Raw genomic sequence first — 27,062 nt, forward strand, 5'->3', positions numbered from 1 at the left:
CATAAGTACACATTTAATGATTAAAATCCAACGCTAGACAACATCTCCAATCACCATTTCCCCTTTTTCAAATAAACCACACAGAATATACTGTTGTCTGTGTTAATATGTTAGTAATACATTTATAAATGAATACATCTACAAAGCTCTTAGATGAAAATAAAGATGAAAGTCTTGATCTCAAATGTCACCCTATTTCATATTATAGGGCACTACTGTTGACCAGAGCCCTATTCCCTATATAGGGCACTACTGTTGACCAGAGCCCTATTCCCTATATAGGGCACTACTGTTGACCAGAGCCCTATTCCCTATATAGGGCACTACTGTTGACCAGAGCCCTATTCCCTATATAGGGCACTACTGTTGACCAGAGCCCTATTCCCTATATAGGGCACTACTGTTGACCAGAGCCCTATTCCCTATATAGGGCACTACTGTTGACCAGAGCCCTATTCCCTATATAGGGCACTACTGTTGACCAGAGCCCTATTCCCTATATAGGGCACTACTGTTGACCAGAGCCCTATTCCCTATATAGGGCACTACTGTTGACCAGAGCCCTATTCCCTATATAGGGCACTACTGTTGACCAGAGCCCTATTCCCTATATAGGGCACTACTGTTGACCAGAGCTCTATTCCCTATATAGGGCACTACTGTTGACCAGAGCCCTTTGGGCCCACATAAAAAGTACCCTTGGCTGTATGACTACATAAGTAATACAATATGTGTTTATCTGCTACAGAGCTCCTAGATCAAGATAGACTATGCTTAGTTCAAACTATATCAATTTGTTATTTTTCATTGTGTTCCCTAATTCACTATACTCTAGTAGTTCATCAGAGAGGTGTGTGGTGATATACTGCCGTCCAGCGCTGCGGTATCAACACTCAGAAACAAAAGGCTGGATCTAGAACCTAAAAGGGTTATTTGGCTCTCCCCATATAGGAGAACCTGTTTGGGTTCTGCGTAGAACCTTTTCCACAGAAAACCAAATGGATTCTTCAAAGGGTTCTCCTATGGGGACAGCCGAAGAACCCTTTAGTCTCAGAGTGTAACAACTTCTCTATTCTGGATAGTTATCACACACACCGTCTCTACTGGTCCATTGGACACTGGACGCAGGGAAATGTGTGTTTTCGCTGTGACAGTAGTCAGCCACTACAGGCTTGATACAGCAGACTGGATATTAAAACCTGTTTTCAGGGAGAGACTATTTTATTTTTTGTGTGTGGATCTTTCCTCTCTGAATATGGTAGTCAGTGGGCTTTATTGGTATTGGGGGGGTGTTATGATTTGATCTCTCTTTAAAGAGAGGGGGAAGGGGTTCAGATGCTGGTGAGGGGGAGGGGTGTGTGTGTACGCGTTTGTGTGTGTGCCTGTGTTCGTATGCTTTTGCGTGTGTGTGTGTGTATGTGTGTCTCCGAGCTTTCACAGGGGGTGGTAGGGGCCTGGCTGAACGAATCACACAGAGGGGGATATATTATGGTTTATGGTTCAGGTTCCATATAAATCACAGTTTCATTAAACAGCCTGAACTCTGGGGTTTGGGATGGTTTTACCCTACGGCCCCACGAGACACTGCCAGGGAACAAGGCTGCTCTCTCGCTCTCCTCTCCCGAGACACTGCCAGGGAACAAGGCTATTATTTTTCTCTCCCTGAGACACTGCTAGGGAACAAGGCTGATCTTTTTTTCTCTCCTCTCCTGAGACACTGCCAGGGAGCAAGGCTGATCTTTCTCTCTCTCTCTCTCTCTCCCCGAGACACTGCCAGGGAACAAGGCTGCTCTCTCTCTCCTCTCCCCGAGACACTGCCAGGGAACAAGGCTGATCTTTCTCTCTCTCCTCTCCCCGAGACACTGCCAGGGAACAAGGCTGCTCTCTCTCTCCTCTCCTGAGACACTGCCAGGGAGCAAGGCTGATCTTTTTCTCTCTCTCCCCGAGACACTGCCAGGGAACAAGGCTGATCTTTCTCTCCTCTCCCCGAGACACTGCCAGGGAACAAGGCTGATCTTTCTCTCCCCGAGACACTGCCAGGGAACAAGGCTGATCTCTCTCCTCCCGAGACACTGCCAGGGAACAAGGCTGATCTTTCTCTCCTCCTCCCCGAGACACTGCCAGGAACAAGGCTGCTCTTTCTCTCTCTCCTCTCCCGAGACACTGCCAGGGAACAAGGCTGCTCTTTCTCTCTCCTCTCCTGAGACACTGCCAGGGAGCAAGGCTGATCTTTCTCTCTCCTCTCCCCGAGACACTGCCAGGGAACAAGGCTGCTCTCTCTCTCCTCTCCCCGAGACACTGCCAGGGAACAAGGCTGCTCTCTCTCTCCTCTCCCCGAGACACTGCCAGGGAACAAGGCTGATCTTTCTCTCTCCTCTCCCCGAGACACTGCCAGGGAACAAGGCTGCTCTCTCTCTCCTCTCCCCGAGACACTGCCAGGGAACAAGGCTGCTCTTTCTCTCTCTCTCCCCGAGACACTGCCAGGGAACAAGGCTGCTCTTTCTCTCTCTCCTCTCCCGAGACACTGCCAGGGAACAAGGCTGCTCTTTCTCTCTCTCCTCTCCCCGAGACACTGCCAGGGAACAAGGCTGCTCTCTCTCTCCTCTCCCGAGACACTGCCAGGGAACAAGGCTGATCTTTCTCTCTCTCCTCTCCCCGAGACACTGCCAGGGAACAAGGCTGCTCTTTCTCTCTCTCTCTCCCCCGAGACACTGCCAGGGAACAAGGCTACTCTCTCTCTCTCCTCTCCCCGAGACACTGCCAGGGAACAAGGCTGCTCTTTCTCTCTCTCTCCCCGAGACACTGCCAGGGAACAAGGCTGCTCTTTCTCTCTCTCTCTCCCGAGACACTGCCAGGGAACAAGGCTGATCTTTCTCTCTCTCCTCTCCCCGAGACACTGCCAGGGAACAAGGCTGCTCTTTCTCTCTCTTCTCTCCCCGAGACACTGCCAGGGAACAAGGCTGCTCTCTCTCTCCTCTCCCCGAGACACTGCCAGGGAACAAGGCTGCTCTTTCTCTCTCTCCTCTCCCGAGACACTGCCAGGGAACAAGGCTGCTCTTTCTCTCTCTCCTCTCCCCGAGACACTGCCAGGGAACAAGGCTACTCTCTCTCTCCTCTCCCGAGACACTGCCAGGGAACAAGGCTGCTCTTTCTCTCTCTCCTCTCCCCGAGACACTGCCAGGGAACAAGGCTGCTCTTTCTCTCTCCTCTCCCCGAGACACTGCCAGGGAACAAGGCTGCTCTCTCTCTCCTCTCCCCGAGACACTGCCAGGGAACAAGGCTGATCTTTCTCTCTCCTCTCCCGAGACACTGCCAGGGAACAAGGCTGCTCTTTCTCTCTCTCTCTCCCGAGACACTGCCAGGGAACAAGGCTGATCTTTTCTCTCCCTCTCCCGAGACACTGCCAGGGAACAAGGCTGCTCTTTCTCTCTCTCCTCTCCCCGAGACACTGCCAGGGAACAAGGCTGCTCTTTCTCTCTCCTCGAGAGACACTGCCAGGGAACAAGGCTGATCTTTCTCTCTCTCCCCGAGACACTGCCAGGGAACAAGGCTGATCTTTCTCTCTCCTCTCCCCGAGACACTGCCAGGGAACAAGGCTGCTCTCTCTCTCTCCTCTCCCCGAGACACTGCCAGGGAACAAGGCTGCACTTTCTCTCTCTCCTCTCCCCGAGACACTGCCAGGGAACAAGGCTGCATCTTTCTCTCTCTCCTCTCCCCGAGACACTGCCAGGGAACAAGGCTGCTCTTTCTCTCTCTCCTCTCCCCGAGACACTGCCAGGGAACAAGGCTGCTCTCTCTCTCCTCTCCCGAGACACTGCCAGGGAACAAGGCTGATCTTTCTCTCTCTCCTCTCCCGAGACACTGCCAGGGAACAAGGCTGCTCTTTCTCTCTCTCCTCCCCCGAGACACTGCCAGGGAACAAGGCTGCTCTCTCTCTCCTCTCCCCCGAGACACTGCCAGGGAACAAGGCTGATCTTTCTCTCTCTCCTCTCCCCGAGACACTGCCAGGGAACAAGGCTGCTCTCTCTCTCCTCTCCCGAGACACTGCCAGGGAACAAGGCTGCTCTTTCTCTCTCTCCTCTCCCCGAGACACTGCCAGGGAACAAGGCTGCACTTTCTCTCTCTCTCCCCCCGAGACACAGCCAGGGAACAAGGCTACTCTCTCTCTCTCCTCTCCCCGAGACACAGCCAGGGAACAAGGCTACTCTCTCTCTCTCCGCTCCCCGAGACACTGCCAGGGAACAAGGCTGATCTTTCTCTCTCTCCTCTCCCCGAGACACAGCCAGGGAACAAGGCTACTCTCTCTCTCATCTCCCCGAGACACTGCCAGGGAACAAGGCTGATCTTTCTCTCGTCCCCTCTCCTTTCCCTCTTTCTATCCTGTCCTCCATCTCCCCCACTCCTCCTCCTTTCATTTGCTTTGGTTGTCCTCCACTCAGTCATTCTCCCTCTTTCCCCATCACTCTCTTCAGGGGTGATTACCTAAGATCTGTCATAGCTCATAGACTCCGTGACAATTTCTCTCCCCTGCACAAAACACTGAACTGACACGTTCAGGGTAAAGGTCACACACATCCAGGTCAAAGGTCACGGAGAAAAATGACAACACGTTCACGGTAGAAGAGAGAAAATCATGTCTTTTATTGAAATAAATAAAACATCACTACACATCATCTGAAGCAAATAGTTGATGATATTATATTCACCAAGTAGGTAGACAACATGTAATATGAACAATGACATCACAGTCATTTAACGTCTCCGTGACGACACTGTGTATTAGACTGACAATAGGTTGGCTGACTGTTTTTGGCAGCTTTAGATCAGGCAGTAGAGAAGAACAGCAAGATGTTGCTTCAGTCTACAGACCCAATACAACACCTGTGTAAGTCTCTCCCATGCCAGGATGCAAACACCCCTTTTTCCATTTCAACATATAAAAATACTGTGTCCAAATGAAATGATATATATTACAATCTGTTAAGTATTTTCTGTTTTGTATCATAATCAAAGGGCTACATTAGGCTACATGACACTAAGTAATAAAAACAATTAAGCAAAAAATGTAAATGTTAAACAAATGTTATGTACCTTTTCTGTTTTAGTTTTACAACAATATAAATAAAATATTATCAAAGCTGCATTTGTGTTGAATGTCATAATACTGCTGACGTGGTAGAAGGAGACTGACTGGACCAGAGAGAGATAGGAGGCGGGTTTTACTCAATGATACAATTATAACCAATTACCATGACGAATGTTAATTAAAGAAGATTCTGGCTAAAATCAAACTGGCTCATAGCCTCCAAAAGGCTCTTTAAAGTAGGCCAAAAGGCCCCCACCTCTTTGAAGTAGGCCAAAGGACCTCAGCTGCTCTCTCAAATGCACCCCCTTCCCCCATCTGAACCTTCAAACATCCTCATCATAAAACTGGCCACTAGAGGGCAAACTGGCATTGCAGCCCAGTGAAAAGATACACAGATTAAATGGTAAACTAGCAAAAAAGAGCAGCAGTTTCTCATTTAACAGGAAGCAACTAGAGAAGTGTCTCAACGTTTTCCTGCTGCCAACATGGCTGCCATGCATCACACAGGTTCCTCCATTTTACAATGATTTGAGCACATGGATAAAGTGGTGTACAACACAGTATAACTCCAAAGAATGACCTTTCAATATAACATTACTAATGTGAGACCACAGTTGACTTTCTTTAGGTAGATGAAGATGATGAAGATGAGGTTGGTTGGTTTCGTGTTGGTTGGCCGTCCTTGCCAGGGAAGAACTGTCCTATATTACAAACACTGTTGTCCACAACACACAGACAATGTCCATGTTTTATATATATATATACTTTCCCACAGTGTGTTCAGTAACTCCTCTTCGGCTGACTGCGCTGCCCACGTGTGTGTAGTACCTCAACGTCTCTACACACACTCCTTGCAGCCGCACTCCACTGCTTTCTCCACATCCTGTGTGAAGGAACTTCCGTCGTCACACTCGAAGGTGTAGCGCCGGCGCCGTACCCTCAGTGGGGCGCAGCACGCCACCCCGCCCCCCTGGCAGCCCCCCCGACACTCCACCCAGGAGAAGGGCCGCGTCGTCTGGCAGTCGGCGTGGCCACGTGGCACCCGGTGGAAGTCACGCACCGCCTCGCCGCGACACGCTGATTCAACTAGAGGTTAGAGGACAGAGGTTAAAGAGGCTGAGTAGTGGGACATGATCAAACACAGTAGTGGTTATTCATGTATCGTTGTTTTGAATGTTCTCTTGAGGACTGGTGTCTGACCACTTTCTTCTCAATACATTCTCAGTTGGCGCTTATCAACATTATGTCTAAAGTTCATCTGTTTGTCATCATTGTGATGTCATCCGATTGACTTTAAATGTAGTCTAATGCTAGCTAGCTAAGAGTGAAGGACCACATTTTTGCTAGCTAAAGTTAGCATTGCTATACATTTTTTAGGAACATTGCTAGCTAATGACATTTGTCATAAGTAAATTTGAGGACATAATAATGATGGCAAAGTTGATTCCTACTAATTGTTTGCCTAATGTAGCAAGGGCATCGTATTTCCAAGACGAAACGATCTCTAGCCCCCTTTAAGAATGACAAGGCACCACTAAACGTCTTGAGAACACTCAACAATGGCGCGATGCGATCGAGTGTTCCAATGTCTCTCCCTGTCACACTCCCTCCTCCCTCCACACCTCTCCCCCTCGGTCATAACCTGAATCACAGGTTCTCTCTCTCGTACCTGTCCCCCCTCCTCCGATCTTCTCCCTCCATCCTTACCTGTGTCGCATGTGTCCCCGGTGTATCCCGTGTCACAGAGACAGTAGGTCGCTCCTCCCTCAGTCAGCTGACAGTGGCCATGTTGGCAGAGCAGCACTGAACACGGCTTGGCTGGTCCTTCTGGCACTGCTGGTACTGCTGGTGCTGTTAGCTCCCCCTGTTGATTACACAGGGTGGCGTGCCAGCCCTCCTCACACTCACACCTGTACGACTGAACATCCTGAACCACACACACACCCCTCACACACCTGGGAGAGATGGAGGAGAGATGAGGGAGAAATGGAGGAGAGATGAGGGGGAGGGAGAAATGGAGGGAAAGGGGGAGGGAGAAATGGAGGGAAGGGAGAAATGGAGGGAAGGGAGAAATGGAGGGAGGGAGAAATGGAGGGAAAGGGGGAGGGAGAAATGGAGGGAGAAATGGAGGGAAAGAGGGAGGGAGAAATGGAGGGGAGGGAGAAATGGAGGGGGGGAGAAAAGGAGGGAGTGGGAGAAATGGAGGGAGAGGGGGAGGGAGAAAGGGAGGAAGAAATAGAGGGGGAGGGAAAATGGAGGGAGAGGGGGATGGATAGATGGAGGGAGATGGGAGGGAGAAATGGAGGGAGGGGGAGAAATGGAGGAAGAAATAGAGGGGGAGGGGAACATGGAGAGGGATAGATGGAGAGATGGAGGGTGAGAAAGCGAAAGATGCTATTTTTTATTTTTTATATATTTTTTTTACCTTTATTTAACCAGGCAAGTCAGTTAAGAACATATTCTTATTTTCAATGACGGCCTGGGAACAGTGCCTGTTCAGGGGCAGAACGACAGATTGGTACCTTGTCAGCTCGGGGGTTTGAACTCACAACCTTCCGGTTACTAGTCCAACGCTCTAACCACTAGGCTACGCTGCCGCCCCGTTAGAAAAATACAGTGGGGAAAATACAAAAGCTGGGACTTGGACAACACAATCAATTAAACCATACACTTAATGAGTTACCCCCAATTAAACCATACACTTAATGAGTTACCCCCAATTAAACCATACACTTAATGAGTTACCCCCAATTAAACCATACACTTAATGAGTTACCCCCAATTAAACCATACACTTAATGAGTTACCCCCAATTAAACCATACACTTAATGAGTTACCCCCAATTAAACCATACACTTAATGAGTTACCCCCCAAATAAATCAACATGATAAAACACAAGATAACAACAAGCCACATCGACCCACTATAAACCATAACAGACTACAACCCTTTATCACTCACTCTCCTGTCTCACTTACTTATTCCCCTGGCATGGGTTAGCCGCGGTTGCCGGGGCAACATCTCCCCCAACAAGGCCTCCTCCGATTGGCTGATCGCAGTGTAGCCCACCCCAGTCAGGCTGGCAGTGGCAGAGGGGCCCCTGAGCACCATCCGGTTGGCACACTCCATGGAGGCAGAACAGTTTCCTGCAGGGCTGGCATCCTGGCACCACCCCCGGCTTCAGCACATCAAACAATTACAATTAGAAATAAACCTTATCAACGCAGTGTAAAAATGTCTTTAGCTTCATAAATAAAATACTAAAATAAAGATTTCTCCAACTTCTCACACCTAGGTTCTCTGGAATATTCCAACTGGGATTTTTGGAAAACCTGGGAATTTTGGGTAAGTTACCAGAATGTTCCTCCCCGTCTCCCACCATACCTTCATAGTGGTCTGGGTGAAGTCCTGCAGCTCGTGGTTGATGTACAGATTCCTGATGCAGCCGTGGAAACTGGAGGAGTTGAGGGGCTGGAAGAGACTCAGAGAGGAGTAGGACATCTTCTCTGGCATACCTGGGGAGAGAGGGAGGGAGGGGGGGAGAGAGGGAGGGAGGGAGAGGGAGCGAGAGTGAAAGGATATATAGGTTGGGAGTAGAGAATAGAGTGGAGAAAGAGAGTGAGGGAGAGGAGATGAGACCTGGATATTAATATGTAATATTAGGGCCTGAACATAGCTCTCAGCTGAGGTCGTGTGTGTCTCACCCCCCACGTATAGCGGTGCCTCTCCAGACAGAGGTGGGACCCCTCCCAGACTGTCCAGAGTGGTGGGCGCACCCCCGTCCACAGACAGGTTCACCATCCTGTCAAAGGTCACCAGCTCCACCGTATGGAAACGCCCGTCGTTCACCGTCTCAGCACTACGGCAACACCAGAGGTCAGGGATTAGAGGTCAGAGGTTAGGTGGTGGTGATATTTTATTATGTTCTGATAGTCTGTATTTGTGAATAGAATGTAGATGACGTTGGTGGGTGTGTGTGTATCTGTATGTAATGTGTTTGTGTGTATATAACATGTTATAGGTGTGTGTGTGTGTGTGTGTGTGTGTGTGTGTGTGTGTGTGTGTGTGTGTGTGTGTGTGTGTGTGTGTGTCCTTCAAACTTAGATTTGTCTGTCCATAACACTTTTTTGCAGTCTTCCTCTGTCCAGTGTCTGTGTTATTTTGCCCATCTTAATTTTTTATTTTTATTGGCCAGTCTGAGATGTGACATTTTCTTTGCATCTCTGCCTAGAAGGCCAACATCCCGGAGTCGCCTCTTCACTGTTGACGTTGAGACTGGTGTTTTGCGGGTACTATTTAATGAAGCTGCCAGTTGAAGACTTGTGAGGCGTCTGTTTCTCAAACTAGACACTAATGTACTTGTCATCTTGCTCAGTTGTGCACCGGGGCCTGAGTTCTTCAGTTTCTTGGGTTCTTCTCACATGGAATCGTCTTCATTTCTCAGAACAAGAATAGTCTGACGAGTTTCAGAAGAAAGTGCTTTGTTTCTGGACATTTTGAGCCTATAATCGAACCCACACATGCTGATGCTTCAGATACTCAACTAGTCTAAAGAAGGCCAGTTTCTTTGCTTCTTTAATCTGTTTTCAGCTGTGCTAACATAATTGCAAAAGGGTTTTCTAATGATCAATTAGCCTTTTAAAATGATAACTTGGATTAGCGAACACAACGTGCCACTGGAACACAGGAGTGATGGTTGCTGTTTCCAGCTACAAGAGTCAATTACAACATTAACAATGTCTACACTGTATTTCTATTCAATTTGATGTTATTTTATTATTTATTTATTTATTTCACCTTTATTTAACCAGGTAGATTAGTTGAGAACAAGTTCTCATTTACAATTGCAACCTGGCCAAGATAAATCAAAGCTGTTCGACACATTTAACAACACAGAGTTACACATGGAGTAAAACAAACATACAGTCAATAATACAGTAGAAAATAAGTCTATATACAATGTGAGAAAGTGAGGTGAGATAAGGGAGGCAAAGGCAAAAAAAGTCCATGGTGGCGAAGTAAATACAATATAGCAAGTAAAACACTGGAATGGTTGATTTGCAGTGGAAGAAAGTGCAAAGTAGAGATAAAAATAATGGGGTGCAAAGGAGCAAAATAAATAAATAAATACAGTAGGGGGAGAGGGAGTTGTTTGGGCTAAATTATAGATGGGCTATGTACAGGTGCAGTAATCTGTGAGCTGCTCTGACAGCTGGTACTTAAAGCTACTGAGGGAGATAAGTGTTTCCAGTTTGAGATTTTTGTAGTTTGTTCCAGTCATTGGCAGCAGAGAACTGGAAGGAGAGGCGGCCAAAGGAAGAATTGGTTTTGGGGGTGACCAGAGAGATATGCTGGGTGCTGCTATGGTGACCAGTGACCAGTGAGCTGATATAAGGGGGGACTTTACCTAGCAGGGTCTTGTAGATGACCTGGAGCCAGTGGGTTTGGCGACGAGTATGAAGCGAGGGCCAGCCAACGACATCGTACAGGTCGCAGTGGTGGGTAGTATATGGGGCTTTCTGTGATAGACTGCATCCAATTTATTGAGCAGTGTATTGGAGGCTATTTTGTAAATGACATCGCCGAAGTCAAGGATCGGTAGGATGGACAGTTTTACAAGGTTTACATGGCAGCATGAATGAAGGATGCTTTGTTGCGAAATAGGAAGCCAATTCTAGATTTAACTTTGGATTGGAGATGTTTGATGTGAGTCTGGAAGGAGAATTCACAGTCAAACCAGACACCCAGGTATTTGTAGTTGTCCACATATTCTAAGTCAGAGCCGTCCAGAGTAGTGATGTTGGACAGGCGGGTAGGTGCAGGTAGCGATCGGTTGAAGAGCATGCATTTAGTTTTACTTGTATTTAAGAGCAGTTGGAGGCCATGGAAGGAGAGTTGTATGGCAGTGAAGCTCATCTGGAGGTTAGTTAACACAGTGTCCGAAGAAGGGCCAGAAGTATACAGAATGGTGTCGTCTGCGTAGAGGTGGATCAGAGACTCACCAGCAGCAAGAGTGACCTCATTGATGTTTACAGAGAAGAGAGTCGGTCCAAGAATTGAACCCCGAGGTCCCCCATAGAGACTGCCATTTTAATAGACAAACAATTTGCTTTTCTTTCAAAAGCAAGGAAATGTCTAAGTGACCCCAAACTTTTAAACAGTAGTTTATATATAACCTATAGATAGTGTGTGTTCCTGTAGATAGTGTGTGTTCCTGTAGATCAGGGGTGTCAAAGTCAAATGGACGGAGGGCCAAATAAAAAATTTAGCTACAAGCCGAGGGCCGGACTGTTCGAATGTTCATTGAAAATTTTTTAAATGACGCATATAGTCTAGTGAACCTAATTGAACCTACTGAAAACCTAACAAATATATTCCAATATGATCAGATAAATAAAGCAATATTTTCTTATGGCTCTGTCAGTAATCTTTAATTTTCAACAGACACAAAAGACAAATTTCCTTTATATAAAAATCCCCATAACATGAACATTAAATGAAAGAAACCTGTATTCAAGGCACCATCAGTAGCCTATATTTTCTATTTTAGCAAAAGTGGGCTAAATTTACTTCAAAGAAAAAAACAATAATAGCAATTTTCTATCATCCACTCAACTGAAATATTTTTAAAATATAATTGGATTGAAATACAATAAAATAAAGTGCAAAAATCTATTAATCAAAACAACACTTTGTTTAAGGAGAAGTAACATGCAGTGAAAACAAATATTAAACTTTAACTTTTAAACTTGAACTGAGTAAAAACTCTAAATATGTGATTGCACAGTAATGTTCACTTGTTTGAGGTTGAGGGTGATACTTGGTGGTGTCCCATCTTTTCCACAAGTTCATCAATGTTCGTATACTCTGAGCTGAGGAAATCCTCAGAATTGAGTGGAGTGTTCAGCAGTAAGTCGACTTCTGTGTGATGTTTTGTTCAAGTTCATCAAAGAAAACAGTTGTTCACACAGGTATGTGCTGCCAAACATAGACAACGTTTGAGCAGCCTGGATGCGCAGCTGGGGCATTGTGTCCTGGGAGGAAACGGGCGAACTCCGCAGCACCCACTGCCGCATATTTTGCCCTCAGTGCATCATTGCATTGGAGGTCAATCAACTCCATTTGGAGGTTTGGTGGTGAGCTTTCCACGTCAACAGCAAATGGGTTACCGAGCAGTTCCAACCTGCTTTTTGTGCTTCAAAGTCAGCAAATCGGCGTCGAAAGTCAGCTGCAAGCATACCTATTTTATCAGCCAACTGTGCGCTCGGGAACGCACTGGTAGTTTTCATGGTCTGGCAGCTGGGAAAGTGGCTCAAATTTTCTTTCCGCATCTGCGTCTCCCACAGAGTCAGTTTGGTTTTAAATGCCTTCACTGTACTGTACATATCAGAGATGACACTGATCCCGACCCTGCAGCTGCAAGTTCATTGCATTCAGATGACTCGTAATGTCACACAGAAAAGCCATTTCACACAGAAACATTTCGTCTCGGAGTTGTGTTGTGTCTTTCCCTTTGCTGTCCAGAACAGACAAATCTCCTCACCTCGAAACATCTTTGAAGCACCTTTCCCTGGCTTAGCCATCGCACCTCTGTGTGATAAGGCAAATCACCATGCTCCGTTTCTAACTCCGTCAGAAATGCCTTGAACTGGCGGTGATTCAAACCTTTGGCTCTGATAAAGTTAACTGTGCGCGTGATGATGCTCATTACATGCTCCATTTTCAAGGCTTTACCGTGCTTCCTGGTGTATGATACAATGATAAGCTGTCAGCTCACCTGTCGTTTTCCTCTTGCATCTTTTCCCGTATCTTCGCCACCAGTCCGCTCCTGTGTCCACACATAGATAGGTGCTCCGTCGGTTGTCAAACCCACGAGTTTTTCCCAAGGCAGCTCCATCTCATTTACACATCTTGACACCTCTTCATACAAATCATGCCCCGTAGTTGTGTACCATGCATAGGACGTAAAGCCAAAAACTCCTCTGTCACGCTTAGGCTGGAGTCCACTCCGCGGATGAAAATTGACAACTGGGCAATGTCAGAAATGTCGGTGCTCTCATCCACAGCCAAGGAATATGCAATGAAATCTTTTCCCTTTTTCACAAGCTGCTCTTTTAGATTGATGGACAACTGGTCTACTCTCTCGGCAATGGTGTTTCTGCTCAGACTCACATTTAAAAAGAGTTGCCTTTTTCTGGGCAAACTTCGTCACAAACTTTAATCATGCAGTTTTTGATGAAATCCCCTCCGTAAATGGCGTTTAGCTCTTTCTGCCAAAATAAAACTGGCCTTGACAGCAGCCTGGCCTTGTGATTTGGCTTTTTTGAACAGAGCCTGTCGAGATTTGAGGCCTCGTTTTAATTCCTCTGCCTTTTGTAGCCTTTGTTCCATGTCCATATTCTTGTTTTTGTCCGCGTGTTTCGTTTCATAATGTCGTCTCAGATTATACTCTTTCAGTACCGCCACACTTTCTCCACACAGAAGACACACAGGTTTTCCAGCTACCTCCGTGAACAAATACTCCGACTCCCACCTTGTTTGAAACCCCGGTTCTCAGTGTCCACCTTCCGTTTTGCCATTTTTGATGGGTATCTGAAAGTTAATTTTACTGTGATGCTGACAACTGCTGTGCCAATAAATATTGAAATGAAGCAGCCTACTGCTCGGTGCGTCACCGTTGCATTGTGGGAAATGTAGTATTGGTGCGTGTAAAAGATCTGCGGGCTGCCGGCTTGCTGCGGTCTGCAGGCCGGTTCTAATAATAAATCAAGATCATCCCAGGGGCCGTAAAAAACCTTCTCGCGGGCCGGATGTGGCCCGCGGGCCTTGACTCTGACATATGTGCTGTAGATAGTGTGTGTACCTGTAGATAGTGTGTGTACCTGTAGATAGTGTGTGTATCTGTAGATAGTGTGTATACCTGTAGATAGTGTGTGTTCCTGTAGATAGTGTGTGTACCTGTAGATAGTGTGTGTACCTGTAGATAGTGTGTGTACCTGTAGATAGTGTGTGTACCTGTAGATAGTGTGTGTACCTGTAGATAGTGTGTGTAGATAGTGTGTGTTCCTGTAGATAGTGTGTGTTCCTGTAGATAGTGTGTGTTCCTGTAGATAGTGTGTGTACCTGTAGATAGTGTGTGTACCTGTAGATAGTGTGTGTACCTGTAGATAGTGTGTGTACCTGTAGATAGTGTGTGTACCTGTAGATAGTGTGTGTACCTGTAGATAGTGTGTGTACCTGTAGATAGTGTGTGTACCTGTAGATAGTGTGTGTACCTGTAGATAGTGTGTGTACCTGTAGATAGTGTGTGTTCCTGTAGATAGTGTGTGTTCCTGTAGATAGTGTGTGTTCCTGTAGATAGTGTGTGTTCCTGTAGATAGTGTGTGTACCTGTAGATAGTGTGTGTACCTGTAGATAGTGTGTGTACCTGTAGATAGTGTGTGTTCCTGTAGATAGTGTGTGTACCTGTAGATAGTGTGTGTTCCTGTAGATAGTGTGTGTACCTGTAGATAGTGTGTGTTCCTGTAGATAGTGTGTATACCTGTAGATAGTGTGTGTACCTGTAGATAGTGTGTGTACCTGTAGATAGTGTGTGTTCCTGTAGATAGTGTGTGTACCTGTAGATAGTGTGTGTTCCTGTAGATAGTGTGTGTACCTGTAGATAGTGTGTGTACCTGTAGATAGTGTGTGTACCTGTAGATAGTGTGTGTACCTGTAGATAGTGTGTGTTCCTGTAGATAGTGTGTGTACCTGTAGATAGTGTGTGTTCCTGTAGATAGTGTGTGTTCCTGTAGATAGTGTGTGTTCCTGTAGATAGTGTGTGTACCTGTAGATAGTGTGTGTTCCTGTAGATAGTGTGTGTACCTGTAGATAGTGTGTGTACCTGTAGATAGTGTGTGTACCTGTAGATAGTGTGTGTACCTGTAGATAGTGTGTGTACCTGTAGATAGTGTGTGTACCTGTAGATAGTGTGTGTACCTGTAGATAGTGTGTGTACCTGTAGATAGTGTGTGTACCTGTAGATAGTGTGTGTACCTGTAGATAGTGTGTGTACCTGTAGATAGTGTGTGTACCTGTAGATAGTGTGTGTACCTGTAGATAGTGTGTGTACCTGTAGATAGTGTGTGTTCCTGTAGATAGTGTGTGTACCTGTAGATAGTGTGTGTACCTGTAGATAGTGTGTGTACCTGTAGATAGTGTGTGTACCTGTAGATAGTGTGTGTACCTGTAGATAGTGTGTGTTCCTGTAGATAGTGTGTGTACCTGTAGATAGTGTGTGTTCCTGTAGATAGTGTGTGTACCTGTAGATAGTGTGTGTTCCTGTAGATAGTGTGTGTTCCTGTAGATAGTGTGTGTTCCTGTAGATAGTGTGTGTACCTGTAGATAGTGTGTGTACCTGTAGATAGTGTGTGTACCTGTAGATAGTGTGTGTTCCTGTAGATAGTGTGTATACCTGTAGATAGTGTGTGTACCTGTAGATAGTGTGTGTTCCTGTAGATAGTGTGTGTACCTGTAGATAGTGTGTGTACCTGTAGATAGTGTGTATACCTGTAGATAGTGTGTGTACCTGTAGATAGTGTGTATACCTGTAGATAGTGTGTGTACCTGTAGATAGTGTGTGTACCTGTAGATAGTGTGTGTTCCTGTAGATAGTGTGTGTCCTGTAGATAGTGTGTGTACCTGTAGATAGTGTGTGTTCCTGTAGATAGTGTGTGTTCCTGTAGATAGTGTGTGTACCTGTAGATAGTGTGTGTTCCTGTAGATAGTGTGTGTTCCTGTAGATAGTGTGTGTACCTGTAGATAGTGTGTATACCTGTAGATAGTGTGTGTACCTGTAGATAGTGTGTGTACCTATAGATAGTGTGTATACCTGTAGATAGTGTGTATACCTGTAGATAGTGTGTGTTCCTGTAGATAGTGTGTGTTCCTGTAGATAGTGTGTGTACCTGTAGATAGTGTGTGTACCTGTAGATAGTGTGTGTACCTGTAGATAGTGTGTGTACCTGTAGATAGTGTGTGTACCTATAGATAGTGTGTATACCTGTAGATAGTGTGTGTACCTGTAGATAGTGTGTGTTCCTGTAGATAGTGTGTGTACCTATAGACAGTGTGTGTTCCTGTAGATAGTGTGTGTTCCTGTAGATAGTGTGTGTTCCTGTAGATAGTGTGTATACCTGTAGATAGTGTGTGTTCCTGTAGATAGTGTGTATACCTGTAGATAGTGTGTGTACCTGTAGATAGTGTGTGTTCCTGTAGATAGTGTGTGTACCTGTAGATGTGTGTGTGTGTTCCTGTAGATAGTGTGTGTACCTGTAGATAGTGTGTGTACCTGTAGATAGTGTGTGTACCTGTAGATAGTGTGTGTACCTGTAGATAGTGTGTGTACCTGTAGATAGTGTGTGTTCCTGTAGATAGTGTGTGTACCTGTAGATAGTGTGTATACCTGTAGATAGTGTGTGTTCCTGTAGATAGTGTGTGTTCCTGTAGATAGTGTGTGTACCTGTAGATAGTGTGTGTACCTGTAGATAGTGTGTGTTCCTGTAGATAGTGTGTGTTCCTGTAGATAGTGTGTGTTCCTGTAGATAGTGTGTGTACCTGTAGATAGTGTGTGTACCTGTAGATAGTGTGTGTTCCTGTAGATAGTGTGTGTTCCTGTAGATAGTGTGTGTACCTGTAGATAGTGTGTGTTCCTGTAGATAGTGTGTGTTCCTGTAGATAGTGTGTGTACCTGTAGATAGTGTGTGTACCTGTAGATAGTGTGTGTACCTGTAGATAGTGTGTGTACCTGTAGATAGTGTGTATACCTGTAGATAGTGTGTGTACCTGTAGATAGTGTGTGTTCCTGTAGATAGTGTGTGTACCTGTAGATAGTGTGTGTACCTGTAGATAGTGTGTGTACCTGTAGATAGTGTGTGTACCTGTAGATAGTGTGTGTACCTGTAGATAGTGTGTGTTCCTGTAGATAGTGTGTGTACCTGTAGATAGTGTGTGTTCCTGTAGATAGTGTGTGTTCCTGTAGATAGTGTGTGTACCTGTAGATAGTGTGTGTACCTGTAGATAGTGTGTGTTCCTGTAGATAGTGTGTGTTCCTGTAGATAGTGTGTGTACCTGTAGATAGTGTGTGTACCTGTAGATAGTGTGTGTACCTGTAGATAGTGTGTGTACCTGTAGATAGTGTGTGTACCTGTAGATAGTGTGTGTACCTGTAGATAGTGTGTGTACCTGTAGATAGTGTGTGTACCTGTAGATAGTGTGTGTTCCTGTAGATAGTGTGTGTTCCTGTAGATAGTGTGTGTTCCTGTAGATAGTGTGTGTACCTGTAGATAGTGTGTGTTCCTGTAGATAGTGTGTGTACCTGTAGATACTGTGTATACCTGTAGATAGTGTGTGTACCTGTAGATAGTGTGTGTACCTGTAGATAGTGTGTGTACCTGTAGATAGTGTGTGTACCTGTAGATAGTGTGTGTTCCTGTAGATAGTGTGTGTTCCTGTAGATAGTGTGTGTACCTGTAGATAGTGTGTGTACCTGTAGATAGTGTGTGTACCTGTAGATAGTGTGTGTACCTGTAGATAGTGTGTGTGTCCTGTAGATAGTGTGTGTACCTGTAGATAGTGTGTGTTCCTGTAGATAGTGTGTGTTCCTGTGTAGATAGTGTGTGTACCTGTAGATAGTGTGTGTACCTGTAGATAGTGTGTGTACCTGTAGATAGTGTGTGTACCTGTAGATAGTGTGTGTACCTGTAGATAGTGTGTGTTCCTGTAGATAGTGTGTGTTCCTGTAGATAGTGTGTGTTCCTGTAGATAGTGTGTGTACCTGTAGATAGTGTGTGTACCTGTAGATAGTGTGTGTACCTGTAGATAGTGTGTGTACCTGTAGATAGTGTGTGTACCTGTAGATAGTGTGTGTACCTGTAGATAGTGTGTATACCTGTAGATAGTGTGTGTACCTGTAGATAGTGTGTGTACCTGTAGATAGTGTGTGTACCTGTAGATAGTGTGTATACCTGTAGATAGTGTGTGTACCTGTAGATAGTGTGTGACCTAGATAGTGTGTGTACCTGTAGATAGTGTGTGTACCTGTAGATAGTGTGTGTTCCTGTAGATAGTGTGTGTACCTGTAGATAGTGTGTGTACCTGTAGATAGTGTGTGTACCTGTAGATAGTGTGTCCAGGCTGACTACCAGGGTCGTAGCTGACTCGAACATGTCCCTCATGGAGCTCCACAGCCATTGGCTTGTTGTCTCCATTATACAGCAGGATGCCGTTATCCTCCGCTGTCGACACCTGGGGAACACACACAGGTCAGAATGTGTGTGTGTGCGCACACGTGTGTTTTCCTCTGTGTGTGTATGCACATCTATGTCTGTGTGTGTGTGTGTGTGTGTGTGTGTGTGTGTGTGTATATGATAAGTGTGACTATGTGTGTGTGTGTGTGTATGTGTGTGTGTGTGTGTATGTGTGTATTAGGGTGATTACATGTCCTGGAATGTAAGGACAGTCTATACGACTTTGGTCCTTTGTCCCCTATGATAAGGACAAGAGCTCTTATGACAAGAGACTATATGATGACTATATGATAAGGACAAGAGACTATATGATAAGGACAAGAGACTATATGATAAGGACAAGAGACTATATGATAATGACAAGAGACTATATGATAAGGACAAGAGACTATATGATAATGACAAGAGACTATATGATAAGGACAAGAGACTATATGATAAGGACAAGAGACTATATGATAAGGACAAGAGACTATATGATAAGGACAAGAGACTATATGATAAGGACAAGAGACTATATGATAAGGACAAGAGACTATATGATAAGGACAAGAGACTATATGATAAGGACAAGAGACTATATGATAATGACAAGAGACTATATGATAAGGACAAGAGACTATATGATAAGGACAAGAGACTATATGATAATGACAAGAGACTATATGATGACTACATGATACAGATAAGAGACTATATGATGACTATATGATAAGGACAAGAGACTATATGATGACTATATGATAAGGATAAGAGACTATATGATGACTATATGATAAGGATAAGAGACTATATGATGACTATATGATAAGGACAAGAGACTATATGATGACTATATGATAAGGATAAGAGACTATATGATGACTATATGATAAGGATAAGAGACTATATGATGACTATATGATAAGGATAAGAGACTATATGATAAGGATAAGAGACTATATGATGACTATATGATAAGGATAAGAGACTATATGATGACTATATGATAAGGATAAGAGACTATATGATAAGGATAAGAGACTATATGATAAGGATAAGAGACTATATGATAAGGATAAGAGACTATATGATAAGGATAAGAGACTATATGATAAGGATAAGAGACTATACGATAAGGATAAGAGACTATACGATAAGGATAAGAGACTATATGATAAGGATAAGAGACTATATGATAAGGATAAGAGACTATACGATAAGGATAAGATACTATATGATGACTATATGATAAGAGACTATGATACAGATAAGACTATATTATAAGGATAAGAGACTATATGATGACTATATGATAAGGATAAGAGACTATATGATAAGATATACGGATAAGACAAGAGACTATATGATAAGGATAAGAGACTATATGATAAGGATAAGAGACTATATGATAAGAGACTATATGATGACTATATGATAAGGATAAGAGACTATATGATCACTATATGATAAGGATAAGAGACTATATGATGACTATATGATAAGGATAAGAGACTATATGATAAGGATAAGGATATATGAGACTATATGATAAGGATAAGAGAGACTATATGATAAGGATAAGACTATATGATAAGGATAAGAGACTATATGATAAGGATAAGAGACTATATGATAAGATAAGGGTAAGAGACTATATGATAAGGATAAGAGACTATATGATAAGGATAAGAGACTATATGATAAGGATAAGAGACTATATGATAAGGATAAGAGACTATATGATAAGGATAAGAGACTATATGATAAGGATAAGAGACTATATGATAAGGATAAGAGACTATATGATAAGGATAAGAGACTATACGATAAGGATAAGAGACTATATGATAAGGATAAGAGACTATATGATAAGGATAAGAGACTATATGATAAGGATAAGGGACTATATGATAAGGATAAGAGACTATATGATGACTGTATGATACGGGTAAGAGACTATACGATAAGGATAAGAGACTATATGATAAGGATAAGAGACTATATGATAAGGATAAGAGACTATATGATGACTATATGATAAGGATAAGAGACTATATGATAAGGATAAGAGACTATATGATAAGGATAAGAGACTATATGATAAGGATAAGAGACTATATGATAAGGATAAGAGACTATATGATAAGGATAAGAGACTATATGATAAGGATAAGAGACTATATGATAAGGATAAGAGACTATATGATAAGGATAAGAGACTATATGATAAGGATAAGAGACTATATGATAAGGATAAGAGACTATATGATAAGGATACGAGACTAAACGATAAGGATAAGAGACTATATGATAAGGGTAAGATACTATATGATAAGGATAAGAGACTATATGATGCCTATATGATAAGGATAAGGGACTATATGATAAGGATAATAGACTATATGATAAGGATAAGAGACTATATGATAAGGTTAAGAGACTATATGATAAGGATAAGAGACTATATGATAAGGACGTGGTGCTGGTGATGTTAAACACTTCTCCAATCATTGTTGAGATCTTATATTCTGCGAAGTACAAGACGAGACCTTAGGCAAATGTTATATCATCAACCAATCAAATTTGTCAAATCCTTTCAGGCTAAATTCCAGATAAACTTGGAGAGGACAGTTAACTACTTACAAAAGGTGTGTGTTTAATGAAGAGCTACAAAAGTATAAAATATTAGACTGACAGATATGAGGTTATTCATTTCATTAAACTTGTGAGGCTCTCCATGCTCATTAGTTTCTCATTCAACATCTGTGCTGCTACTTCACTCAAACCTGTTGAAAAGCCTCCCTCCCTAACTCTTCCCCGAGACCAACCAGAAATATTCCCTTGGCCAAATATTCACAGATTTTCATAAAAAATGTGGCCTCTTACGTGAGCTTCAGTTAGCTCGCTCAGTGCAGCAGGAGGGAGATTTGTGTCTGTGGGGGGGGGGGGTGTAGGGGTGTAGTCTAATGTCTAGGCTACACTGTTCCGCAAAATCATTTGATTTTCATGCATTTGGGTGTTTTAAATGTGGTCACCCTTGTGTGTGTGTGTGTGTGTGTGTGTGTGTGTGTGTGTGTGTGTGTGTGTGCGTGATTACCTGCAGTGTGATGTTGGCCTGAGGCCAGTTCTTCAGGTCAGACAGCTGTAGGTAAGAATCTCTATTCACGAAGTTCACACTGACCAGCTTCTCACAATGCACGCCCTCGAACCCCGGCAGACACTGGCACAGCGCAGTACCGCCTCTGTCCTCACAGGGGGCGCTGTTCTGACAGCGAGCCCGCTCACAGGGAGATGGAGGAGGAGGGGGCACCTCACACAACTCACCACTAGGGGGCAGAAGAGGAGGGGAGAATTACTACAGACCACAACATACTACATAGAAAGGACTAAGATCTGGCCCTAACGCCTGAGCAAAGCATGCAGACATCTTGAGTCCTGAGAGGTGTTCCACAAGGGAAATAGTCTGTAAACATTAACTAACACATTCCACTTGTTCTGTGTTCCAGTCTGAGAAGGTAGTGTGCTGTGAACGTGTGTGTTTCTATTTCATGTTGTAAGAATAGAAATCATTTGCACTTAAAAAAGCCACAGTAATCCATACAAAAATGTGCTAATGTAACATTTAGGAATGTTCATTCAAATTGTTCAACTGAAATTGTTAACATGTTGGCCCTCAAACTGAACCCTTAATGAACCCACCTCTTATGTACGACAGTACTGAGACAAGGAGAGACCAACTTAGTATGACACATCTAGGGCACTAATAGTTTCCACATTTACACCTGTGTGTGTGTGTGTGTCTTACCTGTACCCCTGAGGGCAGGTGCAGGTGTATCCATCCACCTGGTCCACACACACCGCTCCATTCTGACAGTCCTGATCCTCACACTCATCATAGTTCACACTGCAGTCACCCCCCACGAAGCCTGGGGAACATACACATCTGGACACACACATGTAGAACATGAACATGTGTACCAGTGTGTGTGTGTGTGTGTGCGTCTGTGTGTAGTCACCTGGGGCCTGTAGTGGTGCTGCTGCAGGTAGAGTGTTGCTGACAGGGGTTTCTACCAGGAGAGCACACATCCTCCTCTTCCTCACACAACAGCCCTGAGAGAGAGAGAGAGAGAGAGAGAGAGAGAGAGAGAGAGAGAGAGAGAGAGAGAGAGAGAGAGAGAGAGAGAGAGAGAGAGAGAGAGAGAGAGAGAGAGAGAGAGAGAGAGAGAGAGAGTAATAGAGAGATTTAGTTTTAAATGATTATCAATTAAAAATGATCTTTATGAAAGTAATGTATCTACTCATCTATATATTATGTGCCAGTTGTTTTGTCTAAAGAATGTCCTGAGAGAATGTCTATAGAATGTCCTGAGAGAATGTCTATAGAATGTCCTGAGAGAATGTCTATAGAATGTCCTGAGAGAATGTCTAAAGAATGTCCTGAGAAATGTCTATAGAATATCCTGAGAGAATGTCTATAGAATGTCCTGAGAGAATGTCTATAGAATGTCCTGAGAGAATGTCTATAGAATGTCCTGAGAGAATGTCTATAGAATATCCTGAGAGAATGTCTATAACATGTCTAGAGAGAATGTCTATAGAATGTCCTGAGAGAATGTCTATAGAATGTCCTGAGAGAATGTCTATAACATGTCTAGAGAGAATGTCCTGAGAGAATGTCTATAGAATGTCCTGAGAGAATGTCTATAGAATGTCCTGAGGGAATGTCTAAAGAATGTCCTGAGAAAATGTCTATAACATGTCTAGAGAGAATGTCTATAGAATGTCCTGAGAAATGTCGATAGAATATCCTGAGAGAATGTCTATAACATGTCTAGAGAGAATGTCTATAGAATGTCCTGAGAAATGTCGATAGAATATCCTGAGAGAATGTCTATAACATGTCTAGAGAGAATGTCTATAGAATGTCCTGAGAGAATGTCTATAGAATGTCCTGAGAGAATGTCTATAGAATGTCCTGAGAGAATGTCTATAGAATATCCTGAGAGAATGTCTATAGAATGTCCTGAGAGAATGTCTATAGAATGTCCTGAGAGAATGTCTATAGAATGTCCTGAGAGAATGTCTATAGAATGTCTAGAGAGAATGTCTTTAAATTGTCTAGAGAGATTGTCTTCCGTGCTTCTACACCTGCCTTGCTTGCTGTTTGGGGTTTTAGGCTGGGTTTCTGTACAGCACTTTGAGCTATCAGCTGATGTACAAAGGGCTATATAAATACATTTGATTTGATTTGTCTAGAGAGAATGTCTTTAAAATGTCTAGAGAGAATGTCTTTAAAATGTCTAGAGAGAATGTCTTTAGAATGTCTAGAGAGAATGTCTTTAGAATGTCTAGAGAGAATGTCTAGAGAGAATGTCTTTAGAATGTCTAGAGAGAATATCTTTAGAATGTCTAGAGAGAATGCCTAGAGAGAATGTTTTTAAAATGTCTACAGAGAATGTATTTAGAATGTCTAGTGGGAATGTATAGAGAGAATGTCAAGAGAGAATATCTAGAGAGAATGTTTTTCAAATGTTTAGAGAGAATGTCTTTAGAATGTCTAGAGAGAATGCCTAGAGAGAATGTCTTTAAAATGTCTAGAGAGAATGTCTTTAGAATGTCTAGAGAGAATGTCTTTAGAATGTCTAGAGAGAATGTCTTTAGAATGTTTAGAGAGAATGTCTTTAGAATGTCTAGAGAGAATGTCTTTAGAATGTCTAGAGAAAATGTCTTTAGAATGTTTAGAGAGAATTTCTAGATGAAATGTCTTTAGAATGTTTAGAGACAATGTCTAGAGAAAATGTCTTTAGAACGTTTAGAGAGAATGTCTAGAGATAATGTCTTTATAATGTTTAGAGAGAATGTCTTTAGAATCTCCATGGAACATATCATACCAATGTAGAAGGGAGGACAGAAGCAGGTGTAGTTGCCTACTCCGTCCACACAGGTTGCACCATTCTCACATCCGTGGTCCTCACAGTCATCTACATCCACCTCACAGAACGATCCATGGAAACCCACCAGGCATGAACAACTAGAGAGGGGAAAGACTGGTCAGTGTGTGTTTACGTATGTGTGTGTGTGTGTGTGTAGGGGCGCAACTTTGGTTTTAGAACATCATTTAAAAAATGATAATTATCCAGTCAGATGAACATTCCAAACAGCCTACATGACCACTCGGAGGCATCCGCATGGTTCTAAAGCACACTGTTGCCTCTGTATTTAGTTTAAATACAGAGAGGGGGGGGAATGCAATTTACAGAATGTTCTCACCGTCCGTAGCGAAAGTTGTGCCCCAGTGTGTGTGTGTATATGGGTGTGTTTATGTGTGTGTGTATATGGGTGTGTTCATGTGTGTGTGTATGTGGGTGTGTTCATGTGTGTGTGTATATGGGTGTGTTTATGTGTGTGTGTATATGGGTGTGTTTATGTGTGTGTGTATATGGGTGTGTTTATGTGTGTGTGTATATGGGTGTGTTCATGTGTGTGTGTATATGGGTGTGTTCATGTGTGTGTGTATATGGGTGTGTTTATGTGTGTGTGTATATGGGTGTGTTTATGTGTGTGTGTATATGTGGTGTGTTGTGGGCATGTGTGTGTGTGTGTATATATGTGTGTGTGTTTATGTGTGTGTGTATATGGGTGTGTTTATGTGTGTGTGTATATGGGTGTGTTTATGTGTGTGTGTTTGTATATGTGTGTGTGTAGTGTGGGCCCAGTGTGTGTTTGTATATGTGTGTGTGTAGTGTGGGCCCAGTGTGTGTTTGTATATGTGTGTGTGTAGTGTGGGCCCAGTGTGTGTTTGTATATGTGTGTGTGTAGTGTGGGCCCAGTGTGTGTTTGTATATGTGTGTGTGTAGTGTGGGCCCAGTGTGTGTTTGTATATGTGTGTGTAGATGCAGGTTCCTCCATATGTGTGTGTTATATGGCCCAGTGTGTGTTTCATATGTGTGTGTACCCTGTAAAACACCACACTGTGTTCATTATATCTGTGTTATATACATGTGGGCCCAGTGTGTTTTGTATAATACTGTGTGTGTAGTGTGGGCCCAGTGTGTGTTTGTATATGTGTGTGTAGTGTGGGCCCAGTGTGTGTTTGTATATGTGTTGTGTAGTGTGGGCCCAGTGTGTGTTTGTATATGTGTGTGTGTTAGTGTGGGCCCAGTGTGTGTTTGTATATGTGTACATTGTATTACTGTTTTCAATAGGCCCTATAATGTATATTTTAATTATATTTTCAATAGAGTTTGTATATGTGTGTGTCTAGTATATTCTCTACTATAATAATATATTTTAATTACCCAGTGTGAGTTTGTATATGTGTGTTTGTAGTATTTTCCCAGTGTGTGTTTGTATATGTGTGTTTAATTAGTGTGGGCCCAGTGTGTATTTGTATATGTGTGTGTATAGTTTAATTATATTTTCAGTGAGTGTTTGTATATGTGTGTGTTAAATGGGCCCAGTGTGAGTTTGTATATAATGTGTTTAAGTGTGGGCCCAGTGTGTGTTTGTATATGTGTGTGTAGTATAGTGTGATTTTGTATATTTTCAATAGTGTGGGCCCAGTGAGTGTTTGTATATATGTGTGTGTATAATATATTTTGTATATGTGTGTGTGTAGTGTGGGCCCAGTGTGTGTTTGTATATGTGTTTTTAATGTGGGCCCAGTGAGTGTTTGTATATGTGTGTGTGTAGTGTGGGCCCAGTGTGTGTTTGTATATGTGTGTGTGTAGTGTGGGCCCAGTGTGTGTTTGTATATGTGTGTGTGTATAGAGTGGGCCCAGTGTGTGTTTGTATATGTGTGTGTGTAGTATGGGCCCAGTGAGTGTTTGTATATGTGTGTGTGTATAGAGTGGGCCCAGTGTGTGTGTGTGTATATGTGCTACCTGAATCTCCTTGTCTGTTCGTCACTGATGCAGGTTCCTCCATTTGTGCATGGGTTACTGGCACACACATCCACTGGAGTCTCACAGTATTTACCCTGTAAAACACACACACTTTCATTATATCTGTGGATTATATACATTACTATTTTCAATAGAGTATTCTCTACTATAATACTATAATAATATATTTTAATACTATTTTCAATAGAGTATTCTCTACTATAATAATACATTTTATTACTATTTTCAATAGAGTATTCTCTACTATAATAATACATTTTATTACTATTTTCAATAGAGTATTCTCTACTATAATAATACATTTTATTACTATTTTCAATAGAGTATTCTCTACTATAATAATACATTTTATTACTATTTTCAATAGAGTATTCTCTACTATAATAATACATTTTATTACTATTTTCAATAGAGTATTCTCTACTATAATAATATATTTTATTACTATTTTCAATAGAGTATTCTCTACTATAATAATATATTTTAATTATATTTTCAATAGAGTATTCTCTACTATAATAATATATTTTAATACTATTTTCAATAGAGTATTCTCTACTATAATAATATATTTTATTACTATTTTCAATAGAGTATTCTCTACTATAATAATATATTTTAATACTATTTTCAATAGAGTATTCTCTACTATAATAATATATTTTATTACTATTTTCAATAGAGTATTCTCTACTATAATAATATATTTTAATACTATTTTCAATAGAGTATTCTCTACTATAATAATATATTTTAATACTATTTTCAATAGAGTATTCACTACTATAATAATACATTTTAT

General features: G+C 42.7%; 1 protein-coding gene and 1 long non-coding RNA gene across 2 annotated transcripts in view; both read right to left on the reverse strand.

Moving 5' to 3' along the window:
• Nucleotides 1–4,619: 4,619 nt before the first annotated feature.
• The window catches only part of slit1b (slit homolog 1b (Drosophila)), a 191,193-nt gene continuing 168,750 nt past the window's right edge, over nt 4,620–27,062 (reverse strand). The window contains exons 28-38 of the mRNA XM_052526092.1: nt 26,240–26,334; nt 24,248–24,387; nt 22,373–22,466; nt 22,162–22,299; nt 21,454–21,682; nt 18,242–18,372; nt 8,793–8,947; nt 8,473–8,603; nt 8,067–8,266; nt 6,794–7,041; nt 4,620–6,172 (exon numbers count right to left, since the gene is read on the reverse strand). Of these exons, the coding sequence (XP_052382052.1) occupies nt 5,925–6,172; nt 6,794–7,041; nt 8,067–8,266; nt 8,473–8,603; nt 8,793–8,947; nt 18,242–18,372; nt 21,454–21,682; nt 22,162–22,299; nt 22,373–22,466; nt 24,248–24,387; nt 26,240–26,334 (1,809 nt within the window). The 3' untranslated portion in view covers nt 4,620–5,924. The remainder of the gene's footprint in view (nt 6,173–6,793; nt 7,042–8,066; nt 8,267–8,472; nt 8,604–8,792; nt 8,948–18,241; nt 18,373–21,453; nt 21,683–22,161; nt 22,300–22,372; nt 22,467–24,247; nt 24,388–26,239; nt 26,335–27,062) is intronic.
• LOC127932420 (uncharacterized) lies at nt 16,400–18,049 on the reverse strand. The gene is made up of 3 exons (XR_008145226.1): nt 17,998–18,049; nt 16,874–17,386; nt 16,400–16,531 (listed from the first exon to the last, which is right to left on the reverse strand). It is a non-coding gene; the product is annotated as an uncharacterized LOC127932420 (long non-coding RNA).

This window comes from Oncorhynchus keta, chromosome 10 (assembly GCF_023373465.1).
Source record: "Oncorhynchus keta strain PuntledgeMale-10-30-2019 chromosome 10, Oket_V2, whole genome shotgun sequence".
NCBI lineage: Eukaryota > Metazoa > Chordata > Actinopteri > Salmoniformes > Salmonidae > Oncorhynchus > Oncorhynchus keta.